The sequence below is a fragment of the Lithobates pipiens genome, unplaced genomic scaffold (genome assembly GCF_037356315.1).
Source record: "Lithobates pipiens isolate NorthernLeopardFrog02 unplaced genomic scaffold, aLitPip1_a1.2 Scaffold_8, whole genome shotgun sequence".
NCBI classification, from domain to species: domain Eukaryota; kingdom Metazoa; phylum Chordata; class Amphibia; order Anura; family Ranidae; genus Lithobates; species Lithobates pipiens.
The window spans coordinates 135,184,293-135,202,431 of NW_027507903.1; the positions used below are offsets into that span (position 1 = coordinate 135,184,293).

At 44.7% G+C, this 18,139-nt stretch overlaps 1 protein-coding gene across 5 annotated transcripts in view; it reads right to left on the reverse strand.

The window, feature by feature from the left end:
- Nucleotides 1-18,139, reverse strand: part of IRF5 (interferon regulatory factor 5) — an 84,023-nt gene that overhangs the window by 25,463 nt on the left and 40,421 nt on the right. For all 5 annotated transcript variants that reach the window (XM_077472532.1, XM_077472534.1, XM_077472531.1 and 2 more), the window contains 5 exons: nt 16,828-17,017; nt 15,965-16,020; nt 13,401-13,434; nt 9,397-9,684; nt 6,820-7,209 (listed from right to left, as the gene is read on the reverse strand). In XM_077472532.1, the coding sequence (XP_077328658.1) occupies nt 6,820-7,209; nt 9,397-9,684; nt 13,401-13,434; nt 15,965-16,020; nt 16,828-17,017 (958 nt within the window). The remainder of the gene's footprint in view (nt 1-6,819; nt 7,210-9,396; nt 9,685-13,400; nt 13,435-15,964; nt 16,021-16,827; nt 17,018-18,139) is intronic.

An 18,139-nucleotide genomic window follows, 5' to 3' on the forward strand; every position in this document is an offset into this window, starting at 1 on the left:
TAATACACAACCTGCTTGGTCCACAAAAGTTCTTATAAGGACTGGTAACTTGGTATAGGGTGCTACGGTACATAGGCCTGAGTGCGTTACAGTCTGCTGTTCTGTAAGGACCGCTATCGGTCCACAATACATAGGGTTGCCGTGCACTACTGCTGACCGCTGCCCTATACTGCAGCAGTCCTTCATTGGTATAGGGACTGACGTACAGTCTGCTAATCACTAACACACAACCTGCTTGGTCCACAAAAGTTCTTATAAGGACTGGTAACTTGGTATAGGGTGCTACGGTACATAGGCCTGAGTGCGTTACAGTCTGCTGTTCTGTAAGGACCGCTATCGGTCCACAATACATAGGGTTGCCGTGCACTACTGCTGACCGCTGCCCTATACTGCAGCAGTCCTTCATTGGTATAGGGACTGACGTACAGTCTGCTAATCACTAACACACAACCTGCTTGGTCCACAAAAGTTCTTATAAGGACTGGTAACTTGGTATAGGGTGCTACGGTACATAGGCCTGAGTGCGTTACAGTCTGCTGTTCTGTAAGGACCGCTATCGGTCCACAATACATAGGGTTGCCGTGCACTACTGCTGACCGCTGCCCTATACTGCAGCAGTCCTTCATTGGTATAGGGACTGACGTACAGTCTGCTAATCACTAACACACAACCTGCTTGGTCCACAAAAGTTCTTATAAGGACTGGTAACTTGGTATAGGGTGCTACGGTACATAGGCCTGAGTGCGTTACAGTCTGCTGTTCTGTAAGGACCGCTATCGGTCCACAATACATAGGGTTGCCGTGCACTACTGCTGACCGCTGCCCTATACTGCAGCAGTCCTTCATTGGTATAGGGACTGACGTACAGTCTGCTAATCACTAACACACAACCTGCTTGGTCCACAAAAGTTCTTATAAGGACTGGTAACTTGGTATAGGGTGCTACGGTACATAGGCCTGAGTGCGTTACAGTCTGCTGTTCTGTAAGGACCGCTATCGGTCCACAATACATAGGGTTGCCGTGCACTACTGCTGACCGCTGCCCTATACTGCAGCAGTCCTTCAGCGGTATAGGGACTGACGCACAGTCTGCTAAACACTAACACACAACCTGCTTGGTCCACAAAAGTTCTTATAAGGACTGGTAACTTGGTATAGGGTGCTACGGTACATAGGCCTGAGTGCGTTACAGTCTGCTGTTCTGTAAGGACCGCTATCGGTCCACAATACATAGGGTTGCCGTGCACTACTGCTGACCGCTGCCCTATACTGCAGCAGTCCTTCAGCGGTATAGGGACTGACGCACAGTCTGCTAAACACTAACACACAACCTGCTTGGTCCACAAAAGTTCTTATAAGGACTGGTAACTTGGTATAGGGTGCTACGGTACATAGGCCTGAGTGCGTTACAGTCTGCTGTTCTGTAAGGACCGCTATCGGTCCACAATACATAGGGTTGCCGTGCACTACTGCTGACCGCTGCCCTATACTGCAGCAGTCCTTCAGCGGTATAGGGACTGACGCACAGTCTGCTAAACACTAACACACAACCTGCTTGGTCCACAAAAGTTCTTATAAGGACTGGTAACTTGGTATAGGGTGCTACGGTACATAGGCCTGAGTGCGTTACAGTCTGCTGTTCTGTAAGGACCGCTATCGGTCCACAATACATAGGGTTGCCGTGCACTACTGCTGACCGCTGCCCTATACTGCAGCAGTCCTTCAGCGGTATAGGGACTGACGCACAGTCTGCTAAACACTAACACACAACCTGCTTGGTCCACAAAAGTTCTTATAAGGACTGGTAACTTGGTATAGGGTGCTACGGTACATAGGCCTGAGTGCGTTACAGTCTGCTGTTCTGTAAGGACCGCTATCGGTCCACAATACATAGGGTTGCCGTGCACTACTGCTGACCGCTGCCCTATACTGCAGCAGTCCTTCAGCGGTATAGGGACTGACGCACAGTCTGCTAAACACTAACACACAACCTGCTTGGTCCACAAAAGTTCTTATAAGGACTGGTAACTTGGTATAGGGTGCTACGGTACATAGGCCTGAGTGCGTTACAGTCTGCTGTTCTGTAAGGACCGCTATCGGTCCACAATACATAGGGTTGCCGTGCACTACTGCTGACCGCTGCCCTATACTGCAGCAGTCCTTCATTGGTATAGGGACTGACGTACAGTCTGCTAATCACTAACACACAACCTGCTTGGTCCACAAAAGTTCTTATAAGGACTGGTAACTTGGTATAGGGTGCTACGGTACATAGGCCTGAGTGCGTTACAGTCTGCTGTTCTGTAAGGACCGCTATCGGTCCACAATACATAGGGTTGCCGTGCACTACTGCTGACCGCTGCCCTATACTGCAGCAGTCCTTCATTGGTATAGGGACTGACGTACAGTCTGCTAATCACTAACACACAACCTGCTTGGTCCACAAAAGTTCTTATAAGGACTGGTAACTTGGTATAGGGTGCTACGGTACATAGGCCTGAGTGCAGTACAGTCTGCTGTTCTGTAAGGACCGCTATCGGTCCACAATACATAGGGTTGACGTGCACTACTGCTGACCGCTGCCCTATACTGCAGCAGTCCTTCAGCGGTATAGGGACTAAGAGTTTTGTCACAGGGTGATTTAAAAAATGACAGGCAGAGGAAGAGGCAGGCCCTTCCGCAGGGGTGGTAGGGGTAGGGCAGGAGCAACAGCCTTGAGCCAAAGTGGGAAGTTGCAGAAGGTGCGTTCAATTACTTTAAAGGACGCACCAGACTTGGTTGAGTGGCTCACTCAGCCTTATTCTTCTGCACCCTCCTCATCCTCTCGATCTGCACCCTCTTCTTCACTCTCTGCTATGTGCACCCCCAAAGACACTACCACCAACAACACCACCACCACCACATACCTTCCGCTTGAGTGCAAATGGGGGCCTTCATGCTCCAGTGTTTTAATAGGGACCCCCGTATAAAAAGCATGAGGGTCAAGGACCAGTACTGGGTGGCAACGTACTTAGATCCCCGGTACAAACACAAAATGGCGGAAATGTTACCGCCGTCGCAGAGGGCTGTCAGAATGCAGCACTTCCAGGCCTTGCTTCGAGAAATGCTGCATTCTGCTTTTGCGTGCGCTGGCAGAGGAGCAATTCCCACTCCCAGAGAAGGATTTGCGGGTACCAATCCAACAGCGCCTGCAAGAAGAGGCCGGTTTGAAGATGTGTTGGTGACTTCGGATATGAGGTCATTCTTTCAGCCGACCCATCGACAGGTGTCATCCGGATCCAGCATCAGGGAACGCCTAGACCGTCAGGTGTCCGACTACATTGGGTTAACGGCCGATGTGGACGCTCTGAGGAGTGATGAACCCCTAGACTACTGGGTGGGCAGGCTTGACCTCTGGCCAGAGCTTGCCCAATTTGCAATCGAACTGTTGGCTTGCCCCTCATCCAGTGTCCTGTCCGAAAGGACGTTCAGCGCAGCAGGGGGGATTGTGACCGATAAGCGTACTCGCCTAGCTCACGACAGTGTTAACTACCTCACATTTCTAAAAATGAATGAGGCATGGATCTCGGAGGAATTCAACACATGTGATCAGTAGACCATGTATATGTCTATAAACAATTTTTGGAATCAAGCACACAGACCTTCTTAATTCATTTGGCTCACTTCCCTGACCCAAAAAAGCACACCGTACTATATGCCCCTACCCTCCTCTTTGAAGAGGTTGAGCGGTGTCATATTTCTACTGGGGCTGCTTATTATGAGGGGTTCCCACCATCCCTGTGCTGTGCTGACTTCCTCCTGGGTGTTCTTATTATGAGGGGCTCCCACCATCCCTGTGCTGTGCTGACTTCCTCCTGGGGGTTCTTATTATGAGGGGCTCCCACCATCCCTGTGCTGTGCTGACTTCCTCCTGGGGGTTCTTATTATGAGGGGATCACACCATCCCTGTGCTGTGCTGACTTCCTCCTGGGGCTGCTTACGGTGCTGCTGTCAGCGCTGTATGTCACGGAGCTGCTGTCAGCGCTGTATGTCACGGAGCTGCTGTCAGCGCTGTATGTCACGGAGCTGCTGTCAGCGCTGTATGTCACGGAGCTGCTGTCAGCGCTGTATGTCACGGAGCTGCTGTCAGCGCTGTATGTCACGGAGCTGCTGTCAGCGCTGTATGTCACGGAGCTGCTGTCAGCGCTGTATGTCACGGAGCTGCTGTCAGCGCTGTATGTCACGGTGCTGCTGTCAGCGCTGTATGTCACGGAGCTGCTGTCAGCGCTGTATGTCACGGAGCTGCTGTCAGTGCTGTATGTCACGGAGCTGCTGTCAGCGCTGTATGTCACGGAGCTGCTGTCAGCGCTGTATGTCACGGAGCTGCTGTCAGCGCTGTATGTCACGGTGCTGCTGTCAGCGCTGTATGTCACGGAGCTGCTGTCAGCGCTGTATGTCACGGAGCTGCTGTCAGTGCTGTATGTCACGGAGCTGCTGTCAGCGCTGTATGTCACGGAGCTGCTGTCAAGCTGCTGTCAGCGCTGTATGTCACGGAGCTGCTGTCAGCGCTGTATGTCACGGTGCTGCTGTCAGCGCTGTATGTCACGGAGCTGCTGTCAGCGCTGTATGTCACGGAGCTGCTGTCAGCGCTGTATGTCACGGAGCTGCTGTCAGCGCTGTATGTCACGGAGCTGCTGTCAGCGCTGTATGTCACGGAGCTGCTGTCAGCGCTGTATGTCACGGTGCTGATGTCAGTGCTCTGTATTACGGTGCTGCTGTCAGTGCTCTGTATCTCCTGCACCCTCTTGTTTGCCTACCCTGGTCCCTGACCTTCCCTCTCCTCCATTGCCTTCATTAGCTCCATAGTCCTGAATTGTCAGAACAATTTCCCAAATAAAAAAAAAATGCTTGTAGTTATCGATCCCAAATTCACCTCATACATGTATTATGCTATTGTCCAGGTGGTGGGACTACGTGCTACCCCCTAATAATTACCCCGTGGCCGCAAATTCGACCTAAAGGTTTGCGAAATTCGCCTCCCATTGAAGTCAATGGAGCCCGCGGCGAACGGTCGTTTTCGCGAACGTTTGTGCCCGTTCGCGTTTCGCGTTCGCGAAACGTCCCGTCGGAAGTTCGTCCATCACTAATCATTAATAAGAATATGTTAAAGTGAAACTCCAGGAATTACAGTTCTTTTTAAAATATGCTGATCTAAAAGGGCATATGCCACCTCCCGGATGCTCTTTTATTTAATATTAAAATTTTTAACCTCTTTCCGCTGAGCGTACGCAGATGTCGACTGTTTGGGAATTATACCGAGATGATGTTTGTACTGTTGTTTCGAGTGGGCGATCGGTTTCTGGAAATAACAACCAATGTGGCTAAAAGCCGCTACACCGTTTTCGGTCATCTGAATACTTTGAAGCGTAAAGGAGAGATTGGAGGTCTTTTAGACCCCCGATCCCTCCATAAAGAGTACCTGTCACCACCTATTACTGTCACAAGGGATGTTTACATTCCTTGTGACAGCAATAAAAGTGATCAATTTTTTTTTTTTTTAAAACACAATTTAATAATATAAAAATAAATAAGAAAAACATTTTTTTTTCAAAGCGCCCCCATCACAGCGCGCTCGCTCAGCAAAGAAAACGCATACGGAAGTCGCACCCGCATATGTAAACGGTGTTAAATTCACACGTGAGCGAGAGCAATAATTCTAACATTAGACCTCCTCTGTAACTCTAACCCGGTAACCTTAAATTTTTTTTAAAGTGCCACCTATGGAGATTTTTAGGTACCAAAGTTTGTCGCCATTCCACGAGTGCGTGCAATTATAAAGCGTGACATGTGTGGCATCTATTTACTCAGCGTAACATCTTTCACAAAAATTTAGATAACTATACTGTTTTTTTTTTTTTAATTCATGAAAGTGTCCCTTTTCCCAAAAAGTTGTTTAAAACACCGCTGCAAAAAATACCATGTGACATAAAATATTGCAACAATCGCCATTTTATTCTCTACATTCTCGGATAAGAAATATACATAATGTTTGGGGGTTCTAAGTAATTTTCTAGCAAAAAATAGGGATTTTAACTTGTAAACACCAAATGTCAGAAATAGGCTTAGTCATGAAAGGGTTAATGATCACGGGGTGTACACCTATCACTATTCTCCCATCGCTCTTACAATTGCACTGCTCGTCCCCCTTTCTACTGTCCATTCAGAAAACTTTATACTTTGAGAATGGGTTCACATAATACACAGCCTTCCGTGACTGGGAATGAGAGGAGGGGTAGGCAAAGCAGCTGCAGCTCCCAGTACTCAGTAAAACTGTAATTTTAGGGAAGTGTAAAGTAAACAAAAGAGAAAGGAGTTGGACTTAAATCATTATAAACCAGCATATTTTTAGAAGGACTGTAATAAACTCAAAAGCAAAAAACAGTGAGGCTCAATTAATAAAGGCGAGTTGAATTCACTGAAATTGAGTGAATATTCATTTCAAATTTTCAATTAAGTGAAAAGGAAATTCCTGTTCACTTTAAATACCAAATCTTTGCAGATTAAATAAGTACTGTAAATAGGATTTTTTATTTTTTTTTAACCCGATTAGTGATAGTGATCTAAATTTATTTTATTTTGTGTGGATTATAAAATCAATCTCAAAGTGTTTACTCTATAGACTATGGAATAAAAAAAAATGAGGGGTCCCAATACTTTTGATTGTGACTGGATCCTTAAGGTCTCATACAAATCCCAACAAATAATTGTATATGGAATTAGCACTATAAATTACAATGTACATTTTTACATTTTCCCAACAACTAAAGCTACAACACTCACCATTCAAGAAAGTCTCAAGGCTGAATAGTTTGATTCTCTTCTCCCTTTCTATAGGGTTGGGTCCACCTACATTAGGAGCACATGGCCCCGACCAGAAGACTTTGCACTGACACAAGCGAATGGCGTATATATCCTGGCCTTGTAGGCAAAGGATCAGCCCCCGGTCCATTACATCCAGAAGATGGTTAGTGTAGAACTTCTGTTTCTCATTACTAATCTCATCCGTTCCAGGAAATCGAACTTGTTCCAGTGTAGTTGGACCAAATAGCTCCACTTGCTCTGGGGTTGGCGCAAGGTTACTATAGAAAAGTCGGCAGCCATGAGGGTTACTAACAGTCAACATCCCAACTTGCTTCCCTCTATATAGAAACTTTATTTCCAGGTCAGTCACTGCAACAACAGAAACGATAGTAAGGAAAAAAGTAATACAAAACATATCTGTGTTTATTGTATAGCTGTACAGTCATCGCTGATGGAAAAAGAACAGGGATACATATAAAAAAATTGAAATATATCAAGCATCACCATTCTGTAAGCGGCTTGTAAAACCAGCCATAGACAGTGCTATTTTCTTTCCTGCAACCATGGGTCACAGGAAAGAAAATTGCTCAATTCCGTGTTGATGGGGGAAATCCCTCCCGTGGAGCCATTGTGTTCACACGGTGTTCTCTTGGAGATAACGCTATGGGGTTGATTTACTAAAACTGGAGAGTGCAAAATCTGGTGTGGCTGTTCATGATAGCCAATCAGCTTCTAACTTCAGCTGTTCAGTCAGTGCCGGTTCAAACTACCGACTTTGGATCCGACTTGTCAGACCTGAAGTTGCCCCAAGTCACTTGACATCAGAAATTCCACTGAAGTGAATGAGAGCAGTCTTAATGTACACGATTGAAGTCGCTCCGATTTCAGAAAAGGTTCCTGTACTACTTCAATCCAACTTCTAGGTGACTTGTACCCATTGATTTCAATGGAAGTCGCCTCCAAAGTCAGATAGTGACTTAACTGAAGCAACAATACAGGAAGAGAAAAATAGTTTTCTCAGGCAAACCCCTCCCTCCCACAGAGCTGATTTTTTGTTTGATTGGCCACTGGAAAGTCGCCTTTCCTGGAGGCGACTTAAAGCGGGGTTCCACCCTAAAGTGGAACTTCTGCTCATCGGAACCCCCCCCCCCCCTCCGGTGTTACAGTTGGCACCTTTCAGGGGGGAGAGAGGTGCAGATACCTGTCTAAGACAAGTATTTGCACCCACTTCCGGGCTTAGACTCGCACGGGAGTCTATGCCTTTTCCTGTCCCGGCGCACTGTCTGCTGGGACACACACACGAGTCCCAGAGACAGTGCAGACCATTCCTATTGCGCTGCACGGCTCGCGCATGCGCAGTAGGGAACCGGGAAGTGAAGCCGCGACGCTTCACTTCCCGATTCCCCCACCTAGAATGGCGGTGGCAGCAGCCGAGAGCCGAGTGATCGATCGGCCTCAGCTGCAGACATCGCCTGATCCTGGGACAGGTGAGTGTCCATTTATTAAAAGTCAGCAGCTGCAGTGTTTGTAGCTGCTGGCTTTTAATATTTTTTTTTTTACAGTGAAATATTACCCTCTTTAAAGTCGCCTTGTAAGTCGCGATGTGGTGCGTGCTCAGGTCACCTCGCAAAGTCATGTTGCCCGTGTAAACCGGCACATAAGCTTTGACAAAAAAAAAACCTGGAAGCACCAACAGATTTTGCACTCTTCAGTTTTAGCAAATCAACCCCACAGTGATTGCTGCTAGCGGCTATAGCCGCTGGCAATAATGCCATGAAAAAAGGCTGATTGTACCAAAGTTGAATCAATCAACTTGGGTACATTCAGCCTGCCCATACTTGGTTCAAATCGCAGGCCGTCTATGGCCAGCATAAGGCTCTACCTGTAATTTTAGTTGAACATACAGACATAGTCAATTGTCATAGAAGAAGGATGAGGTCTTTGAGTGACAATCTGAAACCAGAAGAATGACTGCAGATACAAAGTTATATGACAAATCAGTCAGCCTTCTTATAAAATTGTTCAGATCAATTTTTCACATGAAAACGAGACTTCATCTGGCTGAGGTGGAGATTGTGACATCATACACACCCCTTTCCACTTCAGCAAATCTGAAGAAACCTTGGACTCATAGGCTTTAGCATAGGCGTGCGCACAGGGTGTGCCAGGTGTGCTTAGGCACACCCTAATCACCCTTTACAGCACAGATTCCCCCTACTTCCCTGGCTCCTCGCTTCCCCCTGCAGTTCTACCAACTTCCCTCCTCCCCCGCCAGCTGTTGCTGCAAGGATGTTTTAGGATGAGTAGAGGAAGGGGCTGGTAAATATGTACTTGACCATACCCTTCTCTTTCTGAATGAACATTGAGTGATCAGTAGTGTGTGTTTGAGCTTTGGGGTGCTCACCCTAATGCAATAGACTGTGCACCCCTATGGGATTTAGGGTATGCTAAAGTGGCCTTACAATATTTCAAAATGATCATGTCTTTTAGCCTGCTTTAAATGCATTGCAGCTTAATAAATAATGGCCAGTATAGACGGACTTCTGCTGTACTTACATGGCAGCATCTGTGGACTAATAAGCAATCCTGGAATCCCCTGCTCAACAGGTGTAGGCATTACGCCTGGTATAGGAAGCTCTGCATTCTGTGTGGTCTTCAGACCTGTTGGGGCAACCAGCTCTGGATGGGACATCACTACAGGTTGTGGAGACAGCTCCACACCAGGGTAGGTTACAGGAGATGCAGAGGGCACAGAATCAGCTATTGCAAGGTTGGGCTGTATAAGATTTGGACAAGAACTAAACACAGGTTCAGACTTGGGCCAGGTATAAGGAGGAAGTGCATCTGAAAAAAAAAAAAAATTCACAGAATATATATTAGAGAAAAAAATGCAAATATCTAACCAATAATATATCAGGATGGTACTGCCGTTTTCTATTTTATTTGGCCACTTAGCCTTTACAATCTGTCATTCCAAATGTGCTAAATATATATGATAAATGTAGAAGATCTTTTTTTTTCGCTCTCTCTCTAGATCAATCTATCTATATAGTTCCACCTATGTTGTATTTTTCTGATACTGCATTATGTTATTCATGTTCTAATGCATACTGACATCTATCAGTATTTCAGCGCAACTACAACTTGCTTATTTTCTGGATTTGGTATCCCCCTCTGTTCTTCCCTCTTGTTTAGTGCTAGTTAGTTCAGTCCTAGGTAAACTCCATGTTCTGTGAGTCAGCATTAGTCATTGCTGGGATAAGGTATGCATCAAAAGACTTAAAACACATCTTTACTGCACATCAAAAGACTGAAAACACATGCTCTTTACTGTGCTAATCTGAAGTAAAATTGGGTCGGATTCAACTTCTTTAACTTAATGAAGATTTATGCTACTGGTGGATGCTGTAAGTGGCCATACTGTCCACAAAGACAGGGTCTAAAGGAGGTGATGTCATTGCATATATTGACATTTGAAACAAAAGAAATTATACAATTATACCTGCCACTTTATTAGGTACACCTGTTCAATTGCTTGGTAACACAAATTGCTAATCAGTCTATCACATGGCAGCAACTCAATGCATTTAGGCATCTAGACGTGGTGAAGACAACTTGCTGAAGTTCAAACTGAGCAGCAGAATGGGGAAGAAAGGGCATTTAAAGCGGACCTTCAGTCATTTTTTTTTTTTACTTTCCATCTATTAAATCTTCTGCCCTTGTTGTTTTAACTTTGGATAGTAATTTTTTTTTTCTGCCAGCAAATACCTTATACAGGCCACTTCCTATTTCTTGTCTGGTCATTAGACTAGGCTTATGACCTCATGCACAGTTCTCTCTCTCTCTCTCACTCTGGTGAGGGTTTGGCAGGAAGGGAGTGGGGTGAGTCAAAAGAAGAAAAGAGGTTTAACCTTAAACTACGTAGAGGGTTCTTTACTGCAAGAGTGGCAAGGATGTGGAATTCCCTTCCACAGGCGGTGGTCTCGAGGGGGAGGGGGGGGCGACATTGATAGCTTCAAGAAACTATTAGATAAGCACCTGAACAACCACAACATACAGGGATATACAATGTGATACTGACATATAATCGCAGATATAGGCTGGACTTGATGGACTTGTGTCTTTTTTCAACCTCACCTACTATGTATAAGAGGGCCAATGAGAGCTGCAGAGCTGGAGGTGTGCCTCTGTGCGTCTGTAAATCCAGGAAGTGAACAGGCAGCAGCCAGACTCAGTGGAAGGAGATTTCTGCAGCATATTTGGCAAGTACAGAAGCACAGTATATATAAAATAATATGCAAAGTGGTTGCAGGGAAGCTTCAGAATGGCAAAGATGTTTATTACAAATTATGTGAGCAGACTGCAGTTCCTCTTTAAGTGACTTTGAACTCAACATTGTTGTTGGTGCCAGACGGGCTGGTCTGAGCATTTTAAAAAACTGCTGATCTACTGGGATTTTCATGCACAACCATCTCTAGGGTTTACAGAGAATGGTCAGAAAAAGAGAAAATATCCAGTGAGTGGCAGTTGTGTGGATGAAAATGCCTTGTTGATGTCAGAGGAGAAGGGGCAAAGATGATAGAAAGGCAACAGTAACTCGAATAACCTCTCGTAACACGCAAGGTATGCAGAATACCATCTCTGAATGCACAACGCATGGAACCTTTAAGCAGATGGGCTACAGTAGCGGAAGACTATACCGGATGCCACTCAAGTCAGCTAAGAACAGGAAACAAATTTGCAAAGGCTCACCAAAATTAGACAATAGAAGATTGGAAAAACGTTGCCTAGTCCGATGAGTCTCGATTGCAGCTGCGACATTCAGATGGTAGGGTCAGAATTTGGCGTAAGCAACATAAAAGCATGGATCCCTCCTGCCTTCTATCAATAGTTCAGGCTGGTGGTGGTGGTGTAATGGTATGAGGGATATTTTCTTAGCACACTTTGGTCCCCTTAGTACCAATTGAGCTTCGTTTAACCCTTTCGCTGCCAAAGCTGCTTTTTTTGCACACATTTAAAAAATTATTTTAGGGCTGAAGATTACACAAAACCCACAAACATTATATATTTTCGGAAAGAAGACACCCTAGAGAATAAAATAGTTGCAGTTCCAATTTTGTCACACGATATTACTGCAAAGGTCATTTTAGTTCAAACAAACGCAATAAATGACCCAAATTTTTTATAAAATATAAAATACGAGGTTATGCCCAATAAATAGAAGCCCAACATGCCAAACCTTACATTTTTATGCGCCTGTGAAATGGCATCAAACTTAAGTACCCTATATTTTCTACAGGTGACACTTCAAAAGCCCTCTATAGGTATCAGTTTAGTGTTATGGAGGAGGTCTTCTGTTAGAATGATTAGTCTCACTCCGGCGTCCACGGCGATATACAACATGTGTACTGCAATCAACGTTTTCATGCATAGGTGCCCCGACGCATGTGTTTACGTTAGTGTATATAGGGGTGGGGGGGCCTCCATTTTCTGGGGGGGGGGGGGATTTTATGTGCTTGGGTGTAACAATTTTTTGAAAAAAAAAAAAAAAAAAAACATTTTTTTTTTTTACTTTACTTCTTCCCCCCATCACACAGAGGGACAAACAGTCCCCTATATGATGTTTTTAGGTGACAGGTTCTCTTTATTAAGATATGCAGGATCTCAAACACCCCACATGTCTCCCCTGTACTCTGCTGAATGTTTTGAAATGCAGATCGCATTGCAAAACATGATTTCTCGGCTGAGCTAACCGGGGGACACAGAGCTTGACCCGGGTCACAAGAAGAAGGGGAGCAGTTCAGATGTGTGTCTGCTCTTCTCCTTCCGCTCCAGCTGATGTCACCCACCATGGAGCTCCCAGGTCCACAGATGGGCGAGCGCAGCCTGGTAAACATTGCGGGGTGCAGTGGCGGGGGTGGGGCGGTTGCCGGAACTGTACTGGGGGTGTGTGAGAGTAATTGGGCAGCGCCCCCACCCAAATGCTCTCCTGCCCGTCAGTTTCACACACAATCCCGGTGGCTGACAATCCTGCCTCTGTCAGGTCCAATCGATGTATGTACCTGGTGGGGAAAGGGTTAAACGCCACGGCCTACCTGAGTATTGCTGCTGACCATGTCCATCCCTTAATGACTACAGTGTACCTTCTGATGGCTCCTTCCAGCAGGATAATGCACCATATCACAAAGCTCAAATCATCTCACCATTGGTTTCTTGAGCATGACAATCACTGTACTCCAATGGCCTCCACGGTCACCAGATCACAATCCAACAGAGCACCTTTGGGATGTGGTGGAACGGGAGATTCTCATCATGGATGTGCAGCCGACAAATCTGCAGCAACTGTGTGAGACTATCATCTCAATATGGACCAAAATCTCTGAGGAATGTTTCCAATACCTTGTTGAATCTATACCATGAAGAATTAAGGCTGTTCTGAAGGCAAAAGGGGGGGTCCAACCCGGTACTAGCAAGGTGTACCTAATAAAGTGACCAGTGAGTGTATATAAACATTATGGTGAGACATTACCATCAAAAGGCCAGTAAGAGTATATACTCACCTTGAATTTCAAGCATTGGGAACATGTGGTTGATCTGCACAGAAAATATACAGATATAAATAACATAATAGTAACCCGCATGTCTTAGGTGTCAAAATAAAATACAGTTAATTAATATCATAAGGTTATAAACTGAAAAATGCCAGAAACCCCATATACACCCAATAACAAATCAATGGGATTGCTCAATGCTGATGTAGAGACCGTGCCGTAAGAAAAAGTGCTACTAGTTTAATTCTATATGAAACTTTCATAGCCAGGCCGTTTTACATTTCTGCGCTCTGCAGGTGCTCATAAACTATGGATATTAATTACGTCTGCCTTCTACTCTTGTGGAAGCTTCAGTAGTCGGAGTATAAAAAGTCAACAACTGACACATAAATATGTATCCTCTCCAGCTAATCACTAAAACAAAGAACTTCTAAGCCCTTGTACACACGGTCGGACATTCCGAACGAAAATGTCCGATCGGACCGTGTTGTCAGATAACAGACCGCGCGTGGGCTCCATCGGACTGTTTCCGTCAGAATATATACGTTTTAGAGCTAGGCTATAACATTTTCCGACAACATGATCCGCTTGGACTTTGTCCGATTGTGTGTAGAGAATTCCGATTGGACAAAGTGCCACGCATGCTCAGATCAAATTCCTAGACCAAAGCTATTGGCTACTAGCCTGAACGTAGTCCCTTCTTAACTAAATAACGTCATCACAAAGAAAATAGCCAAAGAATGTGAGAATCATCACCCCTGAGACTGGTAGAGAATTCAAAAGGAACCAACCAACAAATCTGTCAGGGCTGGGCTCAGCCCTTCCTTCTCCGAGCTGGCCGCTCAGCTGTTGGCCAATTGCCAGCTCCTATCTCTCCACAGTGACTCACCTGTTGACGATATCCTGCTCGTCAGTCCTACTTACTTAAGCCGTCCAGCCCAGATGATCTCTGCCTTCACCTTGGGCAACATCGTAGAGAATGTCTCCTGTTAAAGACTTGCTTAGCAGACATTACTTCTGGCTCCAGATCCAGATCCTGCTTGCTGTTCCACTATGCTGATTCCTGGCTTCCTGACTTTCTGGCTTGTCTGACTATCTGTTCCGATTACCAAACTTTAGCTGTTTTGACTACGTTTGTTCTATTTACTTTTATTATTAAACAAGTGATTTAACTGTACTTATGTCTCGGTCTGATTCATGATTTCTCACAAAAATCAACCTGACTGAAAGAAGGGAGTAAGATGAAATCTATACCACAACCCAATACTGATACAAGGGGACACCAGAAAAAACAAGAGGATGGGCAACTCATCCACATTAACACCCAAAAGTGCCACTGGGATCCCATAGAAGAACCCTACAGGACCTACCCAACCTTTATTATGAAGACTAGGATGTATAACAGAACTAAATATTCCTAGATGTAAATGTCCATACATCCTAAGGGACACCCAAGGTGCATAGAGATATAATATAGGTGAAATAACACTCCTTCAAAAAGGTATGGACCACAGGATTATAGCGTTCCAAAACTCCTCTGGCTTGTCTTTAATCATCAATATTGGCATCCAGATTGGTCCTGTTAGCCCCTCTAAGAATCTTGATAATGCCTCGTCTCCCAGTTGCTGTTCAGTTCAATCAATGTCTACTACTCCTATATAGAGGGATTGGTCCGCTCTAACTCACCTTCAGCATACAGTGAAACATTAGGGACTGATAGTTAGTGATATTGGACGCCTGAAATGAGTTACGAACACTAGATAACTGTGAGGCCCTATCCATTCAAAGCTTGAAGATGTTAGGACCTTCAGAAGGGCTCTGAATAAAAGGGTCCTTAAAATCTGACCCTCTTCATGGAAGGTCGTCTGAGTGTTCCACAGTGGGGATGCCATTTAAAGGCCCTAGGGTACACATAAAAACCAGTGCTTCAAAAATAGTAAGTTCCTCTGAAGGACAGAGAGGTCAGGTCCTTGAAAGGGAAGGAGAGCTGTAATGCTGAGGGGTACCAGGTACCACAAGGGTACCACAGTATCTAAGAATGCAGAATTTTCCTGAAGAAACGTGTGAAAATTTGGATGGTGTACAACTCCTGAAGCCAAATCCCCACATTAACAGGAACAAGGGGTCGCAGGGTGCTGGCAACTCAGGATAACCTGATAAGATGGTGAAGTCAAGCTGAAGGAGATAAAAGTAGCACAAGAAAAATTATGGGAGGCATCTGAAGGAGATGCCGAGCACAAGGGGATAGCATGTGGGCTAATGGGATCTCTTGAGCACCAAAAATGCCCAGGAGGCAAACTTCTTAAGGACTGTCCAGATGTACAAGGGAGGAGGCTAAGGTGGTGAGATTATTGCACTGCCATTGGCCATCAATTCCCTTTGGAAATGTTGGAGGTCGCACTTAAGGCCCTTTATCATTTTCATGTTTACTACCACTGCCTAGCTGATTGCACATAACACCAAATATGCAGTTTGGTAGTATTTTTTTGTATACAGTAATTGCTACTGTAAGTCCAGCATCAGTGATGTGTGGCTGCTCTCCACACTATGTTAGTATAATAAAGCACGCTTACTTCTTTCTCATCATCGCTTATAGGTTCATCAGGCAAGGCTTCCACAGGTAAAGAATCTGAAATACAACACAGACAGAAATAGGGCTTCAAAACATTATACAGGCCTTGGCAACTCACTTATTTAAATTGCATTATAACCAGAGCTGAATTAATTTGTAATTAACATGACCCTTTGTGAGAATACATTTCTATACATATCCAAAATGGTGATAAAGATACAGAGTAATGTATATACCATACTCAAAGAGTTGAAATTAAAATGACAAAATCATACAGACAAGAATGCAGTGCAAGGATAAAGTGTACTTAAAAAATGCAAAATATAATTATAATATGCATACTAGCTAAACATACTGAATGCAGGAAAGTGAAAACAGTAAAAAAAAAAATGAAAAATAGAAATGTTTTGACTACAGTCTTTTTCTCAAGATGTCTACCGCATAGGGTAAAATGGACCAAGAGATGATCTTCACTCAAACCAGCCGATTATGGGTCAGATTGGGGAAAAAACTATGGGCACTTTGCAATCTACACCGATGTTGAAGAAGAAGAATTATTTTTCTGGCTTAGATTTTCCCATCTAAACACAAGATACAGCCGGTGTGTTTACCAAATATTCATGTCATTGTCATGATTGTGCTAAAGTATGAAAATTCACTAGGTCACATCTTCTGACAACTGTGTTAAACGGAGATATTATGTATATCTGAAATGCTGATAGCACTTTACTTCTTTCACTTTTTGTTATACTCTATGCTGTATAATTTTGAGATACAACTTTTTACAGCACATTTCCTTTTTTAATATATAGGTATATAACTGTTTTATTTTTTTTTGTAGCTAAATTTATTGTTTAGCTGTACCTTCAATATGCCCAGAAAGGTCACATAGCTGGTAGATCTTGAAGGGTTGCATGGGGGTTTCTTTAGTGCCATCATACAACAATTTAAACTCTCGACTCTTGTTCAGAGCACAGCGCAAATTTGCCTTCCACTTTGCAGGGTCGGGTTCATCTATCCCCTCTTGGTATTTGCCTGTTTCCTTTGCCCAGGCCTGTAAAAACAAAAACAAAAAAAAAAAGGGGGAAGAAAATCTGTTCATTATTTTTATTTTGCAAGAAAGGTGTCCTATAGCTCCAGTGCTCAAGTAATAGGGCACCCCCTATGATACCCATAGATGATAGACAGCGTATGTCTGTGCAACAGGAAACAATTTACCACCAAAAGATCTCCTTTTCTTTCCTTGAAGTCAAATTATGGTTCTATAGCTCCTCATAATGTACAAGTATTCAAAGCATAATTACCCATTATGGCAGACACACCTGACTATTTCCCCCCTTTCCAGCACTGATCGATCAAAGATCTGTATGACTTCTGATCCGACTTCCATGCAACTACAATGAACGGGATCGGACTTTCATCCAATCATACCAGGCACTTTGAGTCTGGTATGAATCTTGGAGGGCCCCCCTCAAAATCCATACCAGACCCTTATCTGAGCATGTAGCCCGGCAGGTCAGGAAAGGGGGGGGTAACGTCCCCCACAACCCATGGTTGTTGGGAAAAGGCCCTTGTCCCCATCAACATGGGGAGAAGGTTCTTTTGAGCTACATGCCCCCCATGTTGAGGGTATGTGGCCTGGTATGATCGGAGGGGGGGCTCGTTTCCCCCCCCCCTTTTCCTGACCTGCCGGGCTGCATGCTTGTATAAAGGTCTGGTATGGACTTTGGGGGGAACCCCACACCATTTTCTTTTTTATTTGACATAGGATTCCCCTCAAAATCCAGGTCCCTAAGGAGTTTTTGTTTCTTCGATTGATGGGTGGGGTTCCCCCTCAAGATCCTAAGAGCACATGCCACAAGTTGAACCAGTTAAGATGAAGAGCCCAACTTCCATTAAAATCAGTGAGCTGAAATTGTGCCCAAGTTAGACCAAAGTAGTGCAGGAAGCATTTTCAAAGTCGGACTGACACAAGTCGGACCAGTTAAGACGGCTCTCAGAGAACCATTAATTTTGACATGACATGCAACTTGTGCTCTGGAAGTCAGAGCACATGTCGGACCAGTGTGAACCAGCCCTTACTGTCTCCTCTCTCTTTGTCCACTACTACCACCATCTTCTCCAGGTCTTCCAGGTTTCTTGTCACTTTTCTTTGTCAATTGGGTGACTACCGATA